The sequence below is a fragment of the Limanda limanda genome, chromosome 17, assembly GCF_963576545.1.
Source record: "Limanda limanda chromosome 17, fLimLim1.1, whole genome shotgun sequence".
Lineage (NCBI taxonomy): Eukaryota > Metazoa > Chordata > Actinopteri > Pleuronectiformes > Pleuronectidae > Limanda > Limanda limanda.
In genome coordinates, this window is record NC_083652.1 from 9,327,865 (window position 1) to 9,353,572 (window position 25,708).

The 25,708-nt window shown below is 42.0% G+C and overlaps 2 protein-coding genes and 1 pseudogene across 2 annotated transcripts; all 3 read right to left on the reverse strand.

The window, feature by feature from the left end:
- Positions 1 to 1,078: 1,078 nt before the first annotated feature.
- Positions 1,079 to 17,561, reverse strand: kcnh4a (potassium voltage-gated channel, subfamily H (eag-related), member 4a). Its single transcript, XM_061089850.1, has 16 exons — positions 17,486 to 17,561; positions 12,549 to 12,782; positions 12,191 to 12,328; positions 11,903 to 12,042; positions 10,702 to 10,954; positions 8,754 to 8,911; positions 7,506 to 7,713; positions 6,577 to 6,771; positions 6,291 to 6,490; positions 4,857 to 5,106; positions 4,543 to 4,757; positions 4,346 to 4,384; positions 2,659 to 3,014; positions 2,488 to 2,567; positions 2,324 to 2,400; positions 1,079 to 2,032 (listed from the first exon to the last, which is right to left on the reverse strand). Exons 1-16 carry the CDS (start codon positions 17,559 to 17,561, stop codon positions 1,079 to 1,081), a joined length of 3,573 nt encoding a protein of 1,190 aa, XP_060945833.1.
- Positions 17,562 to 20,302: 2,741 nt separating this feature from the next.
- On the reverse strand, positions 20,303 to 21,916 carry hcrt (hypocretin (orexin) neuropeptide precursor). The gene is made up of 2 exons (XM_061090478.1): positions 21,833 to 21,916; positions 20,303 to 20,816 (listed from the first exon to the last, which is right to left on the reverse strand). The coding sequence occupies exons 1-2, from the start codon at positions 21,914 to 21,916 to the stop codon at positions 20,451 to 20,453; spliced, it is 450 nt and encodes a 149-aa protein (XP_060946461.1). The 3' UTR covers positions 20,303 to 20,450.
- Positions 21,917 to 23,286: 1,370 nt separating this feature from the next.
- LOC133022946 (uncharacterized) overlaps positions 23,287 to 25,708 on the reverse strand; it is a 151,237-nt pseudogene continuing 148,815 nt past the window's right edge.

Here is a 25,708-nt window from a genome sequence, read left to right on the forward strand (position 1 = left end):
TTAACGGGTTAAAATACATTCAAATTACTCAGGACTGATTTGGGTTAAAAGTCAGGTAATTGAAAGTTAAAAATTATATAATATGTAAAATGTTCTATTGCAATTGAGGAGATATTTTTCCTTCGCGGATGATGAAAGGATGTTTTTAAAAGGACCCCTCAGGCTCAAGTAAAAGTACCAAAAATAAAGTGATATGTACGTTCAGGTAACTTGGTTCAGTTGTTCCCAACATAGGAGCCAGCCCCTTCAAGGGGTCACATGATACATCTGAGGGGCCCTGAAAATAATATGAGGGCTTGAAATAAGATGATACAAAGTTCTGCCACACAAAGTTACTGTAATTCTTTTCTTAATATTTTCAAATTTTGAAAAAGGGTTTAACTTTATAATATTTGCCAGTTTAGGCCTCAGACATGAAACAATCAGACAATGAAAGGGAAAATCACTCTTTGGTTTGCGTGGTTATACTTAAAACAATTCTAATGGGGGACAGATCTAATATTTTGGAACAACTGGTTTAAACTCTAGAAAAACACTGTGTGATTAATCACATATGAGCGTATTTAATCTAAAACGATGTTCATAGTACAAACTACTACTACTAATAATAATAATAATACAACATGCAATGGAGTAAAAAGTACAACTATTCCAGTTAACCCAGGTTTGTTCCTCTGTGTTCAAAGTGAATTATCAGCCTCTCGTTTTGTAACCACTCATTAACACTAGGTGGTGCTGCATACCCATAGTTTGCTTGACAGACCAAGATACTCTAATTTAAAAGTGGAAATATTAACTGAACATGTACACATACTAATGTCTTGCAGTAAAACTGATAATACGAATTCACATATGCGATGAAATGCTAGAGAGAGATAGAGTGGTTTGTTTGTGAACCAAAATTCACAAATAATGTTATTATGGTAAAAACCATTAAGAAAATGATTTATTCAGTTGTGATAGAGACTTTCAAAAGTTGTTCATGCATGTGGGTGTATTCATTGAATGGGAACTTCACACCAAAAGGTATAATAAAGTTATCATTGTCACACAATAACACAACAATATAATGACATCATCAGTGTGGGTTTTGTATTCCCTCCATTTCTAAGAGAAGTGGTTGGACTTCTAGAGCTGGAGAACTCATGTGATGTGATTGTACATCGTCAGTCCTGTCGGCTGCCTGGTTCAGCAGAGAACATGCAAAGTCCTGTGTGTGGTGGACGGACCCTACTGGCTCATTTGGTCTGGAACTATCGACAGAGCTCTGTCGGCCCAGGATGTGGCCTGTGCATATTGACGTGTGGACTCCTGAGGGATTGAGAGAGCTGAAGGCAGTGTGATACTGTGGCTGACTGGAGGGGGTGACAGAGGAATGGATGGGTGTCTGGGACCTGGTCTGATTATGTGTAGGGTCAGAGTTGGTTTGAACACCAAGAGAAGGATGGGTGTAGCCGGTATTTACTGTGGAACTGGGAAACGTGTTGCTCATTGTGGGAACAGAGGCATTGTAGGCCACCGGTGGGGCCTGACAAACCACCGGGAAGCTACTGAAGGCAGAGCTGAGGCCCAGCAGGGATGGACACCTTTGACCATGTGAGTGGGTCATGTAAGGAGAGTTTGGAGTTGTTCTGGAGGTTGGGAAGGGGCCACACTGGCTGGGCAGCCTGTTAGCTGAGGCCGCTTCTCTGTCAGAGCAGCACACGTGTAGACAGGACGACATGGGGCTCGACGAGTGCAGCAAGGTGGGACTTCTGCCCTGGGACGCCATCCCAGTGCAGCCACACACGTTTCTTGCGGGGTTGCTCATGGCTTCATGATGGAGGTGCAGTCCAGGGGCCATGTTTAAAGGGACGTGGGGCGGCCAATCACTGGAAGCAGTAACATTAGGACTGGGAGCCCTCTGTATTCCACAGGAATATGAAGTACCTGGAGAGTTGTAATGGAGCATGGCCATATGAGACTGTAGCTGATGCATTATGTCGTGGAGCTCCTTGGCGAGGTTGGAGACATCTTGGTTCAAGTTATTCACCTAAAAAGCAGAAGTAATAGAAAGTTGTCTTGGAGCGTATGTGAAGTTTAATGTGTTTATGTAGTTTCTCAAAGATATAAACAGATATATACCTCAAAGGAAAAGATAAAAGTCTAGTTGTTAAAAGCATACAGTTTAAATTAGATTATGTTCACGTGTGGGATTGGATTTGAGTGTCAGTCAACTTATGATACCACATTTAAATTAGCTATATCTGGGATTTTGTTGGGATATAATCCACTTTTCTCAGAAAAGACATCCTTCCACCAAGTGTTTTAATTTTGAACCTACCTCTTTGTTCAGCTTGCTTATGTTTTGTCTCACTTCCTCTGTTTCCAAAAGCAGGTTAGCACTCACTTGTAACCGTTCTGAAAAAATAAAAAAATGAGTTTGCACTTTATTAAAAAACATTATAGTGTGTAGTTCACTTTTCATTCACTGTGAAGACACTTTACCTGTTAAATTAGTCTTGGCTTCGCTCTGCTCGACATTAAACTGAAATGCGAGACTATTGTCCTCTATTCCATCCACCACTCTGCACAGACACAAATTAATGTTACATCACTTTGAATAGTTGCAAATTGAATATTGATATGTATTTGCATGAAGCAGGATGACAAGGTTACCTGGGGCTAAGGTCCAGTGGACTAACACAAGGTAAGAATGGCATGCGCAGCTGGGCAGGCCGATGGTTTGAGTCTGTGTCAGTGGTAAGACTGGGCAGCTCCTCTCTCTCTCTGAATGCCTGAGGAGAGGGGCTGCAGCCTCTGCTGCCTTGGGTAGGTGACCGACAGAGGTGGAGTGCGTTGACGTGGCGGAGCTCCTCCCCCAACATGGTGCTGAGACAGCGCTGATGGACGGGGCTGCCCATCCCCTGCAGCAGAGGCACCCTTCTCTGCTGAGAGTGTCTCATGTCGTCCTCGTGTTCTGCATAGTCTGCCTCAATGATATACGGTAGCTTGTGGTCCACAGAAACATGACTCTGAGGATAGGGGGGAAGTTGAATATATATTGTAACTATTTGTCATATATTTTTTCATGGGTAACACAACCACCATTTCACTGTACAACCAGGACTTCAACATAAAGTGGCATTACACTTGAAATGAATCAAGTGTAAATTGGCAGATATTTGTAACCACAGAGTCCTTTCAAATCTGCTGTCTGGCTATACTTTCGTTAATGTCTACTCTCTTTATATCAGAATTTAAGCTACCAAGCAATGTGACGTTTCTGAAAAACAATCTCACTGGGGGCTACAGTAAGAACTCTCATACCTGGTGCATAATGAAGTGTGCACAAAAACCCTGAACTAACTAGAAGGTCACTCAGTAGAGCCCATCAAGATCCATTAATGTTCTCTGAAAAATCTGTGTCTATCGTTCAATGTTAAAGAAAGTGGGTAAAAAAAACGTTTTGTGGAAATTGGTCCTTTTAAATGTTGCCAGCATCAAACAGCCTTGATTTTCTCCTGTAGAATCCCTTACTCAGCTTGTGCTCTTACTTTCATTTCAATATGTTGACTGTATAGCTCATGTACCTGTTGTTGAGGAATTTCTGACCATTCTCACACATTACTGTATATGCCACTGTATAGTATGAATATATTGTATATGAGTGCCTGTTTAATTCCACACACACTCCCCTCTCGCCAAGCAGGACCCAAGGTCAGGTTATAAAGGATGCTTAGGGACTTTCATATCTAACTCAGATGCCCCAGACTGAGGCACCAACTTCAACTCTTTTGCGTGTTTCACTAAATGTGATTTCTGAATGCATGCCTTAGACTTAACTGTCCAATAGGATGCGAACACAAACATGTATCATAGAGAGTGACAGCAATTCTAGTCATTCATGGACGTGTTGACTGAATGGGTGACGCAAGTAGAGGAAGATATATGCGGATGCTGTGGGAGACATTTTCAGACGTGGGGGTGACAATTACTCATATTACTCTGTTAGCGTTTGTATATCGTTCCACCTTCTGGTCTCCTTGATGCATCAAGTCTACATTAAAATCTTCTACAAAAGATATCAGCTGCTGCCAGGGTTCCCCTTTCACCAGCTTCCAGAAAACGTCTATAACACCTGTGGCCTCTGTGCCGTGTCTTTCACTTGCTTTTTCCTCTTTTATCTCAGCTGTGTGTGTGAGTCCAGGCAGTTTAATCTGCTTTTTTTCAATATTAACCGTAACAGGTTTCCAGTGAAGCAGACTGATGTTTTATGATGTGAACACAGATCGTACTGAAACTGACTGCCAGATGTATCAGGCAGATCAAAGCTGAAATAATTAGCTTAGTGAGGAACACATACCTGAGACAATCTGGGTGTCCATGGAAACCTTGCTACTCCCTGGAGATAAAGATGATGAAATTAACAATGGATTACACCTTTATATTCTATATTAGGTGGTAAAGGAGCCTACAGTCATTTTCCTATTAGAGCAGGAACAAGAGCATTTTATCCGGTCTCTCTCTGCAGTGATCACCACAAAATATCAGATGTCTTACATCAGTTGGGCTGCCCTCTCTCAAGTTGTAGGTAAGGTTGTTGTGGATGTCAGAGCTGAAGCGGCTGCCGTACTCTGGGTACAGCCTGAGGACCTCCATCAAAGCCTTGACGCTGATGTACTGCAAGTCGCAGTAGGTCAGTGCCTTCACATCTGCGTTTGTCTTGATCACCTGGTCACGTTCCGGGAGATCAGCCCCGATGAGGTCACCTTTGCCTGCAGACAATGTGGGGTCAAGCTGAGGGGATACAACAAGGCAAAAGAAGCAAAAAACAGGCAACAGAGGAAATATTCCACATTTGGTTGCACACTGACCCAGAATGGCTATGACCATGCTGTCTTTCAGAACCTCCAGGGAACCCGAGCAGACGAAATAGTTGGCTTGTAGGGCATCTCCGTGGCGGATGAGATATTCTCCTGGTGCGCAGAAGGAGGTCTTGATGTGCAGGGAGAGAGAGCGCAGACACCCTCTGCTTGCTCGCTCAAACACAGGCAGCTGCAGGATGTCTTTGTTCAGATGCATGGCGATGTCGGCTCGCAGCTCGTCCGGGAAGTCATGCAGCAACTGAAACACAACACAGGAAAAAGAAGGTGTTAAGTCTGTATAAAGCTTTGCAATGCTTCTGACAGTCCAGCAGGTCAACTGAATACCTCCACTGCCCGTAAACACATGGATAAAAAAAAAAGATCCATGGTGGTTTGATGCGCTCGTGTGACGTGTCAAGCCACTGAGTAAAAACAGAAGTGTTAAAGCCAACAAGTTCTCAGAAACCAGCCACAGTGTCTGCTACCTTCAACAGTGAATAAATTACCTACAGATGGCGATGGCAAGGGTGTTAATGAGTACTCTCTATAGTTCAACCACTACCCTTGTAATTACAGGGTACGCCTCCTAGCTCGTTGCTGGTAAAGACACTGATGTGTCATCTACTTTAGGAAATGGATTAAGACTCCGGAGAATTTTTGAGATGACCCACATTTCATGAATATAGCACCCACACAAAAATACATTACTGCAGCCCACTCAGCCATAAGCTCATTTAGAGCTAAGTGACTTATTAAAAAAGTTTTAAACTGCCTATTTAAAATATTTGATTAAATCTGAGGTAAAAGGTTACTTCAGCCAAATTAACCACACTGCTAATTTCTGATCTGTCACTCACCCAGGCACGTGCACAGATAGACCCCTAGTGGTGCTCAAGCACCAGCCCTTTTGCCCTGGATGAGAAAAGTGCCCCTTCTGCTGGTGTCCAATTTTTTCCTCATTCATCAATATTTAAGAATAAAAATTACTCTCTCTGTCATCAATTCCCCCCAATGTGTTTTGATATCTGACGGGGCATTTATTTGAGTTCTTGTGAGAATCTCGCCCCCGATATGCTCCGCGGCGCTCACAACTCTGTCAGAAAACAGTAAACAAAAATGTGTGTGTACTGTGTTGTCAGCTGTATAAAGATTATGTAAGTCACTCTTGATTATTATGCACAAAATTGATTTATCTCATTTACAATCTTGCAGCATAATACCAAGAAAAGACAGACTCCAAAAGCAGAAGGACAGGGAACTGCAGCAAGCAGCTCAGGGTAGCAGCTCTCTTTTATATTGGATCAGGCCATCAACTAGTAAAACAAATTAGGGAGAATCAGTAAGTTTTTATTTATTTATTATTATTTTTTTTAATTTCATAAATAATTTTGGCTATGGGTCCCCTTTTTTTGGGTTTGTGCCTTTGCACGTGCCTGCACTCACCTCATTGGCGTTGATGCCATTGTTGACCGACCAGGTGGCCTGAAAGTACTCCAGCATCCTCTGCTTCAGCTGCTGAGGTAGCCGATGCACCCGGATGAAGTCCTTCAGATCCTTCATTCGGGTGTGATAGAGCGAGCGCCGCGAGTACATGCGCTGGATGATGGCTGTCACGTTGCCGAAGACCACTGCATGCATCAGGGCTGCAGGTGGGAGGGGAGAGCGGCTGACGTTTATGGGGTTTTCTCGGAGCATTTATCATAATTAGGTGAATTATCAGTGTACCCACCACCCATGAGCATGATGCAGATGGAGAAGATTTTCTCGGCATCCGTATTGGCACAGACGTTGCCAAAACCGACGCTGGTGAGGCTGCTGAGGGTGAAGTAGAGAGAGGCGATATATGCACTCGGCATGGAGGGACCACCCATGGTGCTGTTGATGAACGGGGTCTCCAGACGCTTTCCCAACTCCTGAAGCCAGCCTGGTGGATGAGGTCAGAACATTGGGTTAGATCTGAGGCTACTAAACTATATTCAACCATTCTGACAGCTTAAATATGACGGTTGATCTACAGTTTCTCTCCCCTCTTTTTCACCCACCTCTTTTTTCTCCCCCATTTTACTCCGCTCACCCAAACCAGTGGAGGCAGATGACGCACTTTGGGTCTAGTTGTGAGAGAGGTGTCTTCAAGTGGTTGCAGTCCCAAAAGTGCATGCTCATTGTAAAAAATGTGGGTTTTTACTTATACTATTATTTTTAGGGTCCCAGCATAACTATGTAAAGAGCCTTGATATTTTGTATTTTATGATTTAAATCAATCAATCAATCGATTAATTTTAATTGGTATAGCACATATTCCCAACAAGTTGTGACATCCTCTACCTGTAACCCTCAGCAAGACTACTATACCATATCAATTGAATGGAAACTAAACATATATTTTAGTAATCTGCTTCAACAAATGACCCTCTCTTCATTGGTAGGTGATATAATGGGAAGTTGTATAATTCACACTGGTGATATAATGGTATTACTCTGTGACCTACACTTCCGCTGCAGAGACAAGACAAGCTAGATAGTTGTAATGATGCTTTCAAGCATTCAAGCATGACAAGAGACACTGGGGGGAGGCATTAATGCCAAACAAGTGAAGAACAACATTTCACTCTTGAGTCATTGTGTGTGAGACTTATCAAACATACACATGTGGCTCACCTATGTCCCAGGTAACGGGGTCACTACTCTCTATCTCCTTGCGTCCGATGACGTACCAGACACAAGCCATCCAGTGAGCCAGCAGAGCAAACACAGACATGAGCAGGGTCAGGACCACGGCGCTGTACTGCGAGTAACGATCCAACTTCTGCAAGAGGCGCAGCAGACGCAGCAGACGGACCGTCTTCAACAAATGCACAAGAGAGGTCTAAAGTTGAGGAGAGGGAGAACAGGATATATAAGCTGGATCAGATCAGTCAAAGTCCTTAGATGTTTTTTTTGTTTTTTTGTTGCACTATTAAGGAGAGCTGGGAGACATGGATGCTTGCAGGAGGGCTGCTCAACCTGTTACCAAGCATGCATTTCTTTCAGGTTTGCCATGGGTGACAACAACAAAAAATATTTAAATGACCAGCCTGATAATACCATTTAAACTGGGAAAGACCAAAGCCACCCTCGTTCCTTGCTATGCTCAAGTTCCAGGTACTTTACGAGACCAGGTGAAACAAGAGAGTCTAACTTCTTGAAGTATTGACCGGGATTTACCGAAAAAAAAATAAAAACAATGTTACCATTTTTATCACAGTAATACATCTTACCATTGAAATAGGCAGCGTTTTCAATAGGCTTGAATAACTGCAGCTTACTTTTAGTTAAAATAACCAAACTCGCAAATCTATGTAGGACAATATTAAATGGGATAGTCTCCAGGAATGTCTTGTCTATTTGTAATAGAGGTATAAATTCAGTCTTTGCCCAATTTATTCTCAATCCTGAAAATGAGCCAGACATATCCATTAAATCTAACAGGGGGGGGGGAGCAATAAAAGTTTAAGGATAGGAAATTAACATAATAACATAATCTGCATATTATTCATTAGTATAACATATAGTGTGTCCCAACCTCTCATCTAACCAAAATTTGCTATATTTTAATGGCATCCATTGTGAAGCATGAATTTATTGTTAATAATAGCATTAGATTTTTCAACCAGAGTCAGAGAGATGTCTTTATGAGTCAGCTAAGGCCTCTGGCAAAGTACGACTAATCCACAGGAAGTACCAGTGTTCCTCTTAGAGGATATAACAAAGCAAGAAAGCTCAGTGAAGTGAATGTGGATAATCACCTCCAGTCCACTGCTCTGAAGGAACAACACAAAAACATTGCTAGTCTTAAAGTTTGCGCATTTAAAGAGACGGAAAGTTATAAAAGCCTGGGGGCCGACACAGTGGTGCTGGTCATCTTACCACAGTGATGTTGAAAGCGTAGAGGAGGTCGAAGGGCAAGGCTGCGATCAGGTCCACGAAGAACCAGGTGGTGCAGTAATGGAGGTAGATGGAGCGGGCGTCGTACACCACCTGTCCCGACTGACTCACGTAGGTGGTACGGAAATTCAGGATTATATCTGAGGGTCAACAAAAGCGCAAGATATAAAAAATCAGGAAAGTAAATAAACTCATGATTGTGAGACACATTTAAGGTGTAAAATGAGTAGTTTAGGGGTTTACTGTGATTATTGTTCAGGCAGAAAATAAATAAGCAATTTTAAAATCATCAGATAAAACACAAATCCATGCAACAGTGTTTTTTAGTTAAACAGTTTAGTAAGGCTATTAATAAAAGAGGACCATGTACACCTTTTAAACGACTTTATCCACAAGAAGTATATAATTAACTGTTAATATTACTTATAATACTACAGTATAGTCTGTTGTACAAGTTTTCAAAATCTGTGATAAAGGGAGAACAGCAAGAAACCCTATATAGATACTATACTGTTAACAGCTAAGGCAAGTTATGTTAGGTTCATACCAGCTCGACATGAATGATTAGACAACACAGTTGATTGAAGGCTGACATTATGGACATTTCTTTTTACTTGTTTGTGCAAATTAATTCAAGGAGAATTGCAATTCTATGATAATTTACATGACGCATGCTTGGCAGTATATTTTCACTTGGAGAGATTTGTTTCTTGCAGCGAGGCTCAATGGAGAGAGTGTTTGTGAAGCTAAATGGTTCAGGGACAGGTATTTTACATTGAGCATTGCGCCACAGTTTTTTTATTTTATTTTATCAAACAAGGTCAATGCACAAAAACATTACTCTCTAAATGAGAAGTGATGATTTATGCCAGATTTAGCTATCTGCTTATTTCCATCTTTAGTCCTTGGGCAGGTACACACTAAATCTAAAACACACCAAATACAAAAACATTAATTTACATACAACACCATCGAAAAGTCTATCACACAAACAGTTATACAGATAAAATCCACGAGTACACATCAACGTATATATCAGCATGTTCATTCAATATATCGGAAAAATTGCAGTTCAGCACGATTATAAATCTGAATCATGGTCAGATTAATGTCGACATGACTGTTTGCTTTCGTATACTCCACGGGAGATAAAGTGAAAGTCTGTGCTAGGTTTAAGCTCAGCTGGAAGCATATTCCAATGTTTTATGGCCGTTGAATTCTCGATATCTCCATTGAGAATTGCAGGAAAACAATTAACTTTCACAAGAAGTAAGTAAGTGAGTGGCGCCAGCATGTGATGCCAGGTGAGCTAATTTGAGCACATATATCACAGACTGTCTGTCCCCAGACGTGTTAAGAGAGAGCGAGAGAGAGAGAGAGAGAGAGAGAAGGAGAAAGAGAGAGAGAGAGAGAGAGAGAGAGAGAAAGAGAAACAGAAGTCACATAGCCTCGCGACAGATGTGTTTTCACACTTCCTTTGGTAGAAAAATGGAAGGAAGTGAGAGAAATCTCATTATTATTCGTAACCGAGGGCAACAGAGACGCCCTGAGTGGGCGAGGACAGGTAGGGGGTTCGTGTGGTAGCTATTGCCAGGGTAACCACTGCCGCTGCACTGGAATATACAGTTGCTTTTAATATGAATGCAGCATTGTTGTGTCGCTTCATAAAACAGCTCAGGATGCTTCACCACCGAGGTCAGCTGGTGCACAGCATGCAATCACTTTATTAAAGGATGTAGCTCTAAAAATACAGTTGTTCAATCAACCAATTATCTTACTGAAAGAATTTAGACTGCAATTTCCATGTTACAGGAGAAACGTGCTTGTTCCTTTGGAATTTGGTCAAAAAATATTTTAAAAGAATGAAATCTATTTTTTCCAAGGGTCCTAAAATTGACGATTGCAATAGTTTTATCAGACAAATCATTACCAAGTATGAAGAGCACCTCCACGGCTATGTCACTGCCTTTAGTGCTCTGATTGACGAGCGAGTGGTGCTCGCTGCCCTGGTCGTGGCTGGCAAAGCAGACGTCGTAAGGCACGGTGACAGCGACGTAGAAGGTCGCCAGTAGAATGAGCCAATCCCACAGGGCCTTGGAGATGCTGTAGTGCAGCAGGATGAAGCGGGACTTCTTCACGGCCGCAACCTTGTACTCCGGTAGAGACGGCCTCTGGAACACACTCTGAAAGGACCACGAGAAAAGTTTGCTAATACAAAATGCGTATTTCATTGACATCCTGGTGACTTGAGAGAAGGGTGGTCTCAGTTGGAGAGAGGAAGCTTGTTGGATGAACTTACTGCCTGCATTATGTTAACGGCCACCTTAAACCCAGAGGAATAATGAATCCTTTGGATTCATTCAACCAAGTCTGAAAATGAAACAGGATGAATAAATTCATTTCCCCCAGTGTCTGCATGTATTAATAAGCTCAGCATGAAGCACTGAGTGAGGCTGGTTAAACTGCCAGTGATCATCCCTTTTTCATTAACCTGAAAAGATTTGTAATCAATTTTGAATAAACTTGAATAAGGAAATTATAGGCACGTAATTGTTGATTGGACACCAGTGGTTTAAAGATGTATGAAACAAGTCTGTGTGTGGTGTTACATTTTGAGCTTTTTGAATGTCTCGTGCTAGTAACATTAAAAAAACATATGTGAGGTTAACACTCACCATATACCAGTGGTGGGGTCAACAAAGTTTACTTCATTACTGTACCGACGTAGATTTAATATCAGGTACTTTTCAGTTTTACTTCATTGCATGAATCAGGAAATACTGTATGTGAACGGTTTGCTCTACTACAGTTTTTCACTTTGTTTTTAAAACAGTTAAAATTGTTTAACTGATCCAATCAGAGTGGGCAGGAAACATTAGATTCCACCACCTTTGATGAGAGCAAGTGCGCCTGCAGCAGCAGATGCAGAGTCAGCCATAATGATTTAGTAAACCATTGCATCAGGGAAAAGGCTACAGGACTTTTACTTTTAATACTTTAGGTAAATTTAACTACTTAGCAAATACTATTTAAAGAAAAGCACCTTCACATCCCTTGATAAGAATGAATAATGAAATATTGAGACTATCTATTTTGGCTTTAATTATCTTCAAGCTTTGGTTTTCACTCACATCAGTCAGCTTCCTCTTGCCCCTCTTGGTGAACAGGTTGGTCAGGTGGTGCAGAATTGTCCTTCCCCTCTCCCGAGCTTGGGAGAAGTGTGATTGGTTGCTTTTCCTGCTTTGGTAAGCAGCCTCCGATATACCTGTGGGCGACACCATAATGGCCCCAGAATAAATGTAAATTTAGACATATTCCATTTATCTTTGAACTATTTAAAAGAAAAAGAGTGGCAACATGACATTTTGAAGTTGAAGTAGTCAATTAAAATAGGATTGTTGACTGCTAAGAAGTGCAGGTCTCACCTTCTCCTTGGGCGTAGTGACAGCTTTTGTCATGCGATTCACTGACATCTTTGAAGGATAACAGGAACAGCACCACCTCACTTTTCTCATTTTTAATTGGAACAATATCCAGGAGGCACCAAAATGGGTTTCCTGAGGATATCAAAAAAGTTATTAATCCGGCTATCCAACAACACATCTCGACAGTTTATACTCCAAAAAAATGATTGCAGTCCTATTGATTCTGGAGTAACATTGTTTTTTTATTTTGTGCCTGTATGAAGACCAACACTCTTCAGGTCAGGTTAGATTAATCAAAGTCTGCGCTCCAGAAGGGGTGGCCAGTCTGGGTGAACAGAAGAGTCCTCCTCACCATTTTTCCGGTACAAGCAGACTTCTCCCTGGTACTCCCGCTGTCCCTCCAGAGCTTTGTCCAGCTGCTGGATTGCACTCTCATTGGTCTCGACACCGTGAAGGAAAAGGCAGGTACAGGTTTTCTGCATCACCTCAATCCGCACAAAGCCGGTCAGCTCGCAGAACCCATCGGAGCAGTACACGATGGGGTAACCATGGCGACCCTGAGCATTTCCCAGTAGAAAGTTACTGTCTGCAAGATAAATAAAAGACAAGGATGGATGTGAAGAAAAATTAATAATTTAATCGAAGAAACATGAAGACAGGTGAGCAAATGAAAATGTGGTTTTCTGACTGCACAGCTGTGATGCTGTTTGATACAGTTGCAGCAATAAAAATAGCGGCAGGGGGGGGACTCTTGTCTTGTTGTCTTGTCCTTGGTCCTCTCCTTGGTTTTGGTCTTCTCACTGATCTTGTCCATGGTCTCAGTCTAATAGTTATACCTGTTCTAATCTTGTCTTGGCCTTGTCTTTTTCTCATCTTGGTCTTGTCTCTTCATGGTCTCTACTTGGTTTTGTCTTGTCCTTGGTTGCGTCTTGTCTCTTCATGGTCTCGTCTTGGTCTTATCTTGTCACTCCTTGGTTTTGTCTTGTCCTTGGTCATGACTTGGTCCTCTCTTATCTTGACTCTTCATGGTCTTGTCTAGGTCTTGTCTTGTCTCTTCATGGTCTTGTCGTTGGTCTCATCCTGTCTCTGTTGCTGTTGATTTTTTAAACTTAATATTAAAGTACAGAAGTATTTTCATGGACAAAACAACTAAAATTCAATCCAATTCAGACAGATGCCTGAAGAAAAGTAGTTCTACAAAAGTTTTATTTTTTAAATTTGTATTTATCTCTGATACATCTATATAAAAAAATAGTTTGGGACATTGATTTGGGGCAAAAGGCTATTACTTCCACAGAAGATTGCTTAATTTAACAATGCCCACCATGTGGCAGAAAATCATTTTCTCTCTAACACAGCTTCCGATCACAGTTGAATTATAACTTTAATATGCAGTGTTTATATAACTGTGCAAGAGAGCTTTTAGGTCTTAAGAATTATTTTAATGGCCGAGGTGAAGATCTCTGTGAAATCAATTCAGTCAAATACTTGACAGTGAAATCCTTTGGGCATTAAAACAGAACTGTGAGTATTATTGCTAACTGCTGGAACATTGAGGAGTCATTTTGGGGCACGATGTGTAGGTGGCGAAACGAATAATCATGAAACCCAGCGTTTAGAGAAAGCATTTGTTCAAACTGAAGCGTGATGTATAATTTTTATTCACTAAAACACAGAATAGTCAAAAAGCAATGTGAATAGAAAGAATCTACCTCTGAAATCATGTACTATGAGAACTATTAGTGCATAGAGCGCAGATTGATGTACATTTCTGTCTATTGAAACTATAAATACTGTATGTGTAGAGAAATAAAGTAGTCCATCTTCATGCCCTTTTTTAAACCTGCTTATATGCTGCAGAGTGATGTGTAAAAATACTAAATGATACAGATCCACTCCCTTTCTCGTGGACTGTAAAGAGAAATAATGATCATCATCTTTCTCTGACTAATGCAGGTTTACTTTCACTTCACAAGAGAGAGGTCGGGTCCAATGAAGGGTGTTTCCTTTCACTCATTCATTCTGGTGCACATTGAGCGCAAGCATATTAAATGTCAAACTAAAGTATTTGTTTAAACATACCGCCCATCACTACAATGATGATGTTATAAGGGAGAGGACAATGCTGGACATCTGTGCAGCTGCAAGTTTTAATGAGTGAGGCTTTGTGCTCTCCTCTAAAGCTCGGAGAGCAAACACAGACTGATGGTTTGTTCAGATGCACGCTGCTATAGTCTCACCTGATGTATTTTAATTGTTCCTGAGGCAAAAAAAAATGCAATTAGAGACATGCAGATGTATTATTCCTCATATGTTTACAGTTAGTCTCGCAAGAAACTAAATTAAGATCTTTCCATGCTCGTGTTGCCATAGCAATTTGCGGCGAACAAATGGAAGCGCTGCAGTTTGCGAGGTTACGGAGATACTGTGCCCCCCCTGAAACACAGATGTATCCAGTGAAGGATCAGCAATAATAGTTTCAGATGTAGTGGAGGATTCTGTAAAGATAAAATGCCCAGTCTCTGAAACCCCCTGTGCTGATTGTCTTTCAATATAAACTGTCCAGACTCATCAGCTAATCAGGCAGGTTATTGTCAAGTGTAATCCTCAGGAACAAAGTAAAATCTTGGTTGAATCAAACTCTCCCACTTCAAGAGATTCGAGATACTTTATTGTTTGACAGTTGTTGTGATGGCACTCCCTGAGATCTGGAAAATGGTATCTAGTCTCTCTCCCTTTAGTCTATGTCTCCCCTCTCTGTCCGCCTGAGTCTGACTGGCAGTGAAACTCACTCAAAGCGATTTCTTGTCAAGAAACGTTCACGTGGAAGATTAGAAAATTGGGGTTGATGTGAGGCGGGTAATTGCCGGAGGTTTGTTATTTCTTATCGTTGCTTCTTCCCTTCAATTTGTCAATCACCCCATGCATCGGATTCCTTTAGTTTGAACTGCAATCCCTCTAAAGCAATAATTATCCCCAATTATCAACGACAGAAGTGTGAAGAGGAAAAACGTGCTATTAAAACACCTACCCGAGCAATTAGCAGAAGAGACTGTCGATGGAGAGGAATAAAAAAAAAGCTTTCAATGCCCGATTAATAATTCTCTTGACCCTGATGTCTACACAGTGCAAATATAATTTTTCGTTAATAACCTATATTTGAAGATGGTGATCGATTAGATGAATAGTCATGTCTCAGATTTCAAAGAGGGTGACTGAGCAGGACCCCTGATGGCATTTGATTGCCCCCTCTGCATAATTTATCTCAATTAATTTCCCTGCTCACATATCAGGGTCATGTGAATACCAGCTCCATTCCCCTGAGCCTGCCCTCGGTGCACAGTCACACCGGGGGGCATTTGTACTGCATTTATTATCTCTTCAGAGAGAGACCTGAGTTGAGAATAAGACTTTTAGCTCTGCAGTTACTCTCTCTCTCGTCCTCGCACAGAAAAAGCCTTCCAAGGTCCACTGAGACACATAAGAAGCAGTTCTCAGACTTGAGTCGTGCTCCGAAGCAACATGTTGTCAGTTAGAGGCTTCACCTCCCAGCTCGGTCAATCTGCTCACTTTCACATCTGATACTGGGGTATTGGGCCTGTGTGTGTATGTGTGTGTGTGTGTGTGTGTGTGTGTGTGTGTGTGTGTGAGTGTGTGTGTGTGTGTGTCTGTCTGTGTGTGTGCAAGAAAGGGCGATGTGAAAAAGGGCACTGGAGGCTGCGTGTGTGATCGGGAGATCCAGACGGAGAAAGTGTCATCGCAGTGAACTTGTGAATCTGCCAAGCTGTGATGGACAGTCTGACCCATTCACAGCCTTCCAGTCACATTATGTTCTAGTGTCTGCTGATGACTTTCAATTCAGTATGGCTCAATAATGGAGACATGGGCTAGTAGAGCAGGATCCAGTAAAGCAATGGTCCACAATGGATGGAACGAGGAGGAACATCATTGTCTAAGCATGAAAAACAAACAACCAACCCTCTGTATTTAAATTATGCAAAAGCAAACCCCAGCAAACCCCACGTGCATAAGTGAGCGGTGCATCCACTACGTCTCATTCACGTCCTCCAGGTGTAGTGTGTTTTATGCAAAAAGGATGTGAGGGGCATGAGAAACTGTACAAACCAGTCTTCACTAGTTACTGGTCTCCATGTTGTATCTAGCTAAAAATAGCTCATAAGATACTTTCTGTCTCAGGCTTTAAAACACATCATGTTTAAGATGTGTAAGATTTAACATTTAAGTTTGAAATCAATAAATGTAAAAATTTAATACAAAAATTAAGAACAAATCCTCGAAAGTGTAATTTTATCAGTGAAGCAATATGTCATTAGCCATATAAGTGTTATTTTTCTACCCATCAACATAATATCAAAGCTTCTGCACAATTCCACCAGTTATTTTCAATGGACCTGTTGTTAAACGAAAGATATAATGTGACCGCTGAGATATCAAACATTCAGCAGAATCAAAAAGCCAAATTTCACTGAAACATTAACATCTCCTTAGCCTTATTTGCATTTTATTGCACCTCTCCTGCAACCTTTACACCTTCGCTTGCTTGACTCGAAAGAGAAAAAAAAAAGATGTGCAAAGAAAAGATCAAGGTTTGGGTCGGGAGTAAATGCAGACATATGTCACAATAGGCCGTCTGTGCCATGACAACAGAGCCCTGAAAGATCTACAGTTTTAAATTGAAATGAATACATTATAGAAGAATGATGGGCACGAGCTACGCAGCCTTGATGTTGCCGCTGAAAGATTTCAATTAGCACGGAGAGCAAGGTGCAAGGAGCCCCTTGAATTGCAATGCATACATTTCAGCGTTGAATAATCCTAACAAGCAACACAACGGCTCAACCAGCAGCGCCTCGGCTTTGCACTGTCCATCTCCATTTCAAGCTCTGGTTTGCTGTCGTAACTCGCAGCATTATAATTGGATATCACAACTGTTGGGCACATTTGTCCAAAGCCGTGTTTTTCAGTGTCAGTCACAACTTTGAAGTGGGATAAAGAAATGCCACAGGCTATGCAGCCTTGATGATCGAGGCGTAGCCGGTGGAGTTGCATCTTAGAACTGAGACAAAAACATTTGCAGGCATCACAGTCAAAACATTTTAATACATCGCCAGAGAAAAGTTGGACACACACTGATTGCAGCACAGTATTCCAATGAAGTCCAACAATGGCCATTGCACGAGCAACATAGCGTTCATGTACATCTACAAGTAATACATTTTAATATCACCAAATAGATAGTTATAATAGAAATATGCATAATATACTTACGCGTGCCATCAAAGTGGTTCGCAATGCTCTCCAGGAAGGTGTTTTGTGGAGCGAGGAGGCCCTTCATCACAGGCATCTTGTACTAAGAGACAATAGTTTGTCACCATTCCCCAAAGAGAACCAAAGAGAACCACAGTGCCTCTTCTGTGAGGTTCTATCGGAGTGTGTGAGTGCAGTGTGTTCTTTCTATCCTATGCGGTCCAGAGGAGACCACTGACATCTTTTTCTTTTTTTTTTGCTGTTGCAGGACTTCTCTGCAAAGCTTCTGTCTCGTTATTGATTCAGGAGCTTTCAGGTCCGGCTGGATGTCCCTCTGCTCTCAGCTCTGCTCCCAGTGTCTCAGTGGAGCCTCAGCTTGTCTTCAGCCTAACTCCACTCATCATGGTTCCTGAAGCCCCCGACTCCCCTTCCTCTATCTCTCTCTCCGTCCCTCCCTCTTCCTCTTCCACACGCTGTCGATATATTAGTTTTCTCTCTCTCTCTCTCTCTCTCTCTCTCTCTCTCTCTCTCTCTCTCTCTCTCTCTCTCTCTCTCTCTCTCTCTCTCTCTCTCTCTCTCTCTCTCTCCTCTCTCACAGAACCTGCGTCCTCCTACTTCTTTCTCCCCAGAGAAGTTATTAGAAATCACTTTTTATCTCGCTCTAGCCATCCACTGTGCCTCTTCTGAAAATCAATTTTGGCAGTTAGGAGAGTCTGTTTTGTGTGCTTGCGATTACAGATCACACACAGACACACACATTGAAAGCCTCAGCATGCGTTGGCTGTTGTGGATGCTCTGCAGCATGAGAGGACCAGATGATGATCACACTTATTTGGTGTCTGTATCAAGCTTTTGTTTTGGTCTCCGACCATTGCATGGACACATTGAGGTCAGAGGTCACGCTGAATAAAGCACAGCTCCGGGATGATTCACCGACCCTACAATGGAGGATCTATCAGGGTGTCGTCTGAATCACCCGAAGCTGTATCACGTTGTCTTTACAACATGTACACGAACAGGCACCCTATACACACATAGTTGCTGTTATACAGTTAACCAATACAAACCAACATGTGTTTTGGCACATACCCTGGTTCTTTGTATAATTTGTTTTCATATAGTAAAGCTGCTGTGGATAATTGCCAACCCAATAAGACCTGACATTTCATTATAGCCTCCCATCTTATCCATGAAAAGGTCAACAAGCAATACAGCCAATTAAAAAAATCGACGTAGGGTTTTAATATCAAATGGTATTTCGAATATGGTCAGCTTGCAAATATATACAATATTTAACAGAAACCACACAAGCAGGAAAGTAATGGAGGGAGAACAATTCAAGTGCACGAGCAGCATTTGTTCTTTACAGTTTCCTTCTCTTCTCTCATCGGTTGCTCCGCCATGTGTCAAACTAATCTCAGGTGCCAAATGAATGACTGATCACACAGCTGCTTCCCCCCCGCTCTGTGCACACTGCAATTCAGCAAAAAGTGGTGAAGACGAAGAAAAGGCAAATCAATTAAATGTCCCCATAAGAAACAAACAAACCTATATATATATGGGCGTGTGTGTGCTTGTGTGTATCTGTGTTTACTCAGGTTAATGGGCTTATGATAAATGTCTCCAATGGCAACAGCCATCCCACACACAGACATTTCTAAGGAAGTCAAAGAAGGTGTGGGTGTAAAATACTGATATAGTGATCAGAAAGTACCTTAGAAAGAGGACAGACAGGAAATGTGGATATTATTTACACAAGCACAAGCAGAGGCAAGGGGGGAGAAAGCTAGTGTCAGAGAGGGGCGGGACTTTGGATCCATTCATTCATTGTCCCTGATAGATAGGAGTAAATCTGAATACTCCCATTATTTCAATAGGCCATTTAAAGTGCCTAAAACATATATTTAATATTTTTTAAATTCATTCAGCATTTCACTGCATCAAAGACTCACATTTTCATCAAGGCAAACCAAAGTCATAGTAGACCTCAAAGCTTTGAGTTTGAATTTGCATTCTTCAGTGGTATCACCTCTATCTTTGTTCTCTTTTTGAAAAACATCAGCACCATCTTGTGGCCTTCTATATTCCTGCACTTTGATGTGATCCTAAGTGCATATCAGGAAAAAAAGTACAGAGTAGGACAAGTCAGTGGGTTTCTTTTTCCCAGTGTCATGTTGTTTGAAACAAAACAATACATCAGATAATCTGTGTTCTGCTCACTTGTGTAGTAAATCCTGAACTAGCGAGCTTTGCACCGATAATGTTTTATAGAAGGAGGCATTTAATAACACTGTTCCCATGATTCTGGAGTTATTTCAATCCAAGCTTTTTCTTTCTTTAGATATGTCGGACAGATTTGTAAGTAACAGTAGAACAAAATATATCTTAATTCCTAAATAAGTATCTGCTGCTTTGGTCTTGAGGAAATTATTATTGGAGTCATATAAGAACATTCTGGAGAATGCTCTTATGAGATTGGTAAATCTCAGGTGAGCAAAGTAATCACCTGCTTGCTGTGCCGACCATGTTACACCGTGCTGCTATGCTCTCTCTCTCTCTCTCTATATATCACTGTGCATCAGTGCATCAGTTTTCCGACCACAAACACATTCTTAATCCTTTTTTTTGATTGAAAAGTTAACCAAAGTATTGGTTTATAATGAAATGAGTTATAGGTTAGGCTATCTCTGTGCATGCTTTGTCTGTGAGTGTGTTGGTTACTCAACCTAACATCTGGTGGTTAAAATAAGGACTACAGACATGTTTTCAGCTTTGTTTTTTATTTATTGTACAACGCCTTATTGTTCTCTTAAAGGCAAATGAAAATCATATCACATTCAAAAGGAAAATGCAAAAAATCAACTTTCCCCATAAGCAAAAACATGTACAATTTTTATTAAATACCTCTCACAAAATAAGTGTGATTTGACTTCCTACATTTGAACAGTGTCCGAGTTTATTTGTACCATGAGGTATAAGTATGCCTTCACACAGGGAGGGATGTTGTGATGCTGGTTCCTGACCGAGCCATCCAGTTCATGTACGGCTCTCCGGCCCTCTCCTCTGTCCTCTTCCCCATAGTCAGGATCCCTGCCGCCTGGTTCCTGGACACCTGCAGGAGGTGATGGAGTCGGCTGTGCAAGCGGTGCTCTTCCTCCGTCCGTTTGCCCAGGGTGAGGATGCCGGCAGCAGCGTCTCCGGTGAGAGATCCCCCCATGGTCTTGCTTCCGGTGCGGCACAGCAACACGTAGAGGCGACAGGAGCGAGACGGCTGTCTGCAGCAGTCAGACATGCTGTGAGCGTCACAGGTCAGTTGAGACAGCAGCAGCATCAAGACCAGCACCAGGACTTTCTGCTGGGTCAAAGAAATTTGTTTACACTAAACAAACAGTGATTGTTTTTCCCACATGCATTTGAATTATACGTTATATATTTTCTTGAGTAATATCCCTTGTGGTATTTGACTCGTATAATTGTTGACTTCAGTTCAGTAAAGAATCAAGTCCAGATCCAAATCCAAACTCATATCTACGTTTAATGAATATTAATCATCGAATCTCCCATAGGACGATGCTGACATTTGAATTACATACATAAGCCCCGACCTGTAGCCTATGTAATACATAGAGAATCATCAGCATCATCATCGTCAACGACTCAGATTATGGTATTGTCCTCAAACCTTTATCTGCACATTATCGATATGAAATATTGTATTTCCAATATCATTGTTCTGAAATTGATTCAGCATCAAAGTGTTAGTAGATCAGCGAAAAGCAATAGAAGTGCAGAATAAGGTACATATGTTTAGATATAAACAAATAAACAACAGTAGAGATATGATTATGCCAATATATATTCTAAATAAACAGTATATATGCAACATGTGCACAGTTACACTGGGCAATTTGTAGGCATAAGTGTGAATATGCAGTGTGGGCATAAGAAAGAATAACCCCAGTAGTTGACAGTATATTCAGGATTGAATTGCAAATGAACAGATGTGGTTAGATAAAATGATGAATAAAATAATAAAATCAAATGGAATGCATTTTATCTTGAAAAGTTTCTATCAGCATTTGGTGATTACAAAGGTACAGTCATTGCTCAACAATTTGCCTACGTCCTTGATTAATTACTTTTATTTATTTCATTTATATTATAATTTTTTGGAATGAACAGATGCATCAGAATTAAGACATTGATTAAGACATTGATTACAATGACTTCTTCCTGAACTGTTTCCACTTTTTAAAATGTCCCTTGGTAAATGAGGAAAAGTCTCTGATGCGTTTTCAACACCGCAATCAACACAACAACTTATTCTCTTCTATTTCAGACAAAAGTTAAAAATCTCCGCAGTCTTACCCTGTTCGACGTGTGCATCCCAGCAGCTTTCTGGATGTTGACTGGAGACCACAGCATCTTCTGGTTTGTGTGAAGCGGAGTCATCTGATCTTCTTATCACCCCAAGGGGAAGAACCTGTGTCTCTTATATTGCTCTGTGTGTTGTCCAAGTCGTCATTCCCCGATTGGACGTCATTTAGGCCGAACACAAAACATGACACAAAACGCACCAATTCCCTTGTTTCAGCCAGTTCATTTCAATGGCTGCTGCCAAATCTCGCTGGCATTAATTAGTCTCATCTCCAGGGCACAGCTCCGGACCGCCGATGAACAACAGGTATGTCTTTGTGGCTGCGTTCCAAAGGTTTATTAAGACATGCCATTACGGTGAGTAGTGAGGGATCGAAGTCAATTAGCTAATGCGACCAATGATCTCTAAAATATCACACAAACACAGAAAAAGCCCTGAAGCCTTTTCTCAGTTCTAATGACAAGCTCATTCAAAAGGCATGCTAATGAGCTCTTACTATGGGCTTTATTCTCTCATATACAAAAGGTGGCATTCTGACACACTGACACATCAACAGTTTTGTGAACTCTTGCTCTTATATAAAGAAGTTGAGGAACATACGTGGCCACACAGCAAGAAGGTTCTGGCTTTGAACCTGAACAGTTTGCATGTTCCCCATGTGTCTGCCTGGGGTTTTCTCCAGCTTCCTTCCACAATTCAAAGACATGTAAAGACAGGTCAGTTGCCTGCAGTTGTGAATGGTTGTTTTTCTGTGTAGTTCAGTTCTGTGATGGACTGTTGGACACCTCACGCCCAACGTCAGCTGGGATTGGCTCTAGTCCCCCACGACTCTCAAAGGATAAGCCGCTTAGATAATGGATGGATGAATTTACAGACCCACAGCTAGGAATGGCCGCAAGACATTCACTGAAAATAGAAGATACCCTTGTTAATATTAATCCAGGAAGCTAGTAGCCCCCAGCTGCACCCATGATCTGCTTTATTAACCGGAAAATATTATCATAAGTAAAGAGGACTTAACAACAAAAATCCCTTGAAAGCAGTTACTGACTGACGTAAGATTCCTGTTTTCATCTTTCCCTCCTCCCAGCCAAAAGGAAGCACTGCTATAAATAGAAGAATCCTACTAAGAAATGGCCTACTCCTTGTTTATTGATAGGAAAGGAAATTTTATATTGATTGAATTAACAGTGCATCCGAAGCAATCAATGAACATTTCCAAAGCTCTATTGATCCCTTTACATTCACTCGAAGCTGCTTTCAAAAGGCACTCGAGATCAAGTGATGTCCAGATGAATGTCTCTCTCAACAACAATTTCCAGGAAACATTTATGGATTGCATAGATTGATACATTGCTCAAATTCTAAGTCAATTATTTAATATCCCTTTGTATAAATCAATTTAGTGTATTCCCATTAGTAATGAACGAGAGGAGACGGGATAAACAATGAAGCCAGTTTTAATGGGCCACTCAAAGGAACTCTTACAGAATCCACACTCACTTTGCAGTGACACACATGTCAGGTTACCGTTTGACCCCGGTGATGTGGCACTGACCCGTAATCCCTCGTTCCAGTGCCACATGCACCGGTTGTCCTACTGTGCACCACACAACAGCATGTGTCAAATCACTGTGTATGTGGAGGTAAAGTTACAAAAGAATCAGCATATCAATAGAACTAACAACAATTATTATAATATCAATCATTAATGGCTGTGTCTGCGAGAATATTATAGCAATATATTTTTCCCTTCGTACATTTTACATACAGTTTTACATCTATATTCACTTTATCTGGTGTTGTTACTGACAGCAGTACCATGTTGCTGTTGACCTTTGACTTCTTACAGGCTAGGGTCACATATTCCAGTTGTGATTGGCTCAAGGATGCGGGCTAGCTCCACCCCGGGGACCAAAACACCAACTCACGTAACGTCACACACACACACACGCACACATACACAGCCCCTGGGGAGAAGACGAGGAGACCCTGTCGGGGGGCGAGAGTCCAGCGAATAAATGAAAATTAAAATCCCAAGGAATGATACTGGAGATGTGTGGGCATTTATGGAGGTTTACACCAGCAAGGGGATGAGAGCGGAGCATCTACCCAGCTGCATGTCGGTTTTTCTTTTCTATTTTAGCTCCACAGCTCCCTGGGTTGTGCTGAAACGGTCATCTGTGACTCCTACAGAGCTGGGCCTAGACAAGCTGCTCTACTTTGTGCACTTAAAAGAAAAACAGCATCCTCTTCATTGACAGGGAGTGAGGAATCGCTTGAAGCTTTGTGTCTAGGATGGAGGAGGATGAGCATGAAGAAACAAAAAGCTGAAAGACAAGCCGAGGAGTCTCCAGAAATTAAAAAAGGCAAATTTGTGGCATTAAAAACGCCGATGTGAGGTAAAGCCTGTACCCACAGAGCTAGAGTACATAGTGGAGGGGCATGTAACTAGCACTGCCCAGAGAGAGACAAGGATATCCAACCTACTGATCCATCTACCGAACGCATTCCTAAGTCGGAACACAAACCTTTTGACAAGAGAGGAAAGCAGAAGAGACCAAAACCATCTGGCTCGGATGGAAACCAAAAATAGACCTCTATGAAATCACCTTTCCAGTGTCAGGTCTCTTCTTCCCTTTCCTCCTCTCAGACTTGTGTCTCGCTCCTAACACGACGAGTCTTCCTCGTCATCATCATCATCTCCTTAACCCTTTCCATGACTTTCTCCATCTCCCTTTCGTTACTGGCCTCCTGCTTTCCTTCTACACCCTTCTGCATCTCCGCCTCTTTCTCACCCTCTCTGTCTCTCTTTGGGAAAGATTCTCTGTGGGCACAGGCTGCGGGTCAGCAGGAACCCACTGGATCCCCGCCGACCGTCTCTATCTCGGGGCTGGCTTCGAGAGGACCTGCCACCTGCTGCTGCTGGCACTGGAACTGAAACGGATGCTGAGTTATGGGCGGGGGTTGAGAGTAGGCCGGCGGTTTTGAAATAGTTTGAACCAAAGGGAGGGCTGGTGGCTGGGGGTGTGGCTGGGGAAGGGGATGTAGGTAGGCTGGAGGTGCAACCTGGGGCTGGGTTTGGGGCTGGTGCAGTGGTGGAGGCTGTGGGTGGGGCTTGGCCTGAGGCTGCTGCTGTATCTGGACCTGCTGAAGTGGGTGGTTGGGAGGATGAAGCTGGTCCTGGGGGGAGGAGGCTCCGTTTTTACTGAGGCCGCAGGACTGAGCTGCACAGTGGATCTGACGCAGGTTGTCCAGGGCCTCACTCTTAGCGTGTTTCAGCAGGTCGGCCTGGCCCTGAGGTTGATACAGAAGAGGGAGACAAAAAGAAAGAGAGAGACAACTTGGTGAATAACAACACACAACCATATCGGATTATAAGGCAGCGATAGCATCAGGTCATGTCTCTGATTTCCAGCTCTGTCCTACTTTGAACCTTCGCCAAGGACGATATGTTTTCACTCCAGTCCACTTCTTTGTTTGTCCGTAAGGAGGATTAAAAGCAGCTGAAAGGATTTCAATTACACTTCTTGGTAGGATGTTGTATGGGTCAGGGAAGAGCCCATTCAATTTAGGTTTGGACACAGGATTTTATTTTCTCTCTCTATACAATTGAGAGATATGAAGTTCTTCAACAATTGCTCACAAATTTAAGGAACTGACATTTATAAGTGTGTGTGATTTGGTGTAAACGGCTGGATCCAGTGAATATACATGCGGTTTTATAAGGAGACTGATCCCCAAAACTACCTTTGCCAAGTGAAAGATGAAGCAGTGAAAAACACTGAAAAAACGTGATCGAGGACTACTTTGTCCTCAGAGCAATATCTAATAAGTGGCAGAAGGGGGCAGTAGAGAGCCACTGA

Coding starts and splice junctions, on each gene's coding strand:
- hcrt (XM_061090478.1), bottom strand. CDS start 21,916: ATGACTCCGCTTCACACAAACCAGAAGATGCTGTGGTCTCCAGTCAAC. Junction 20,817..21,832: donor GGATGCACACGTCGAACAGG/GTAAGACTGCGG, acceptor TTGACCCAGCAG/AAAGTCCTGGTGCTGGTCTT.
- kcnh4a (XM_061089850.1), bottom strand. CDS start 17,561: ATGCCTGTGATGAAGGGCCTCCTCGCTCCACAAAACACCTTCCTGGAG. Junction 8,912..10,701: donor GGAGGTGCTCTTCATACTTG/GTAATGATTTGT, acceptor GTTGACCCTCAG/ATATAATCCTGAATTTCCGT. Junction 2,033..2,323: donor TAAGCAAGCTGAACAAAGAG/GTAGGTTCAAAA, acceptor TCTGCTTTTTAG/GTGAATAACTTGAACCAAGA.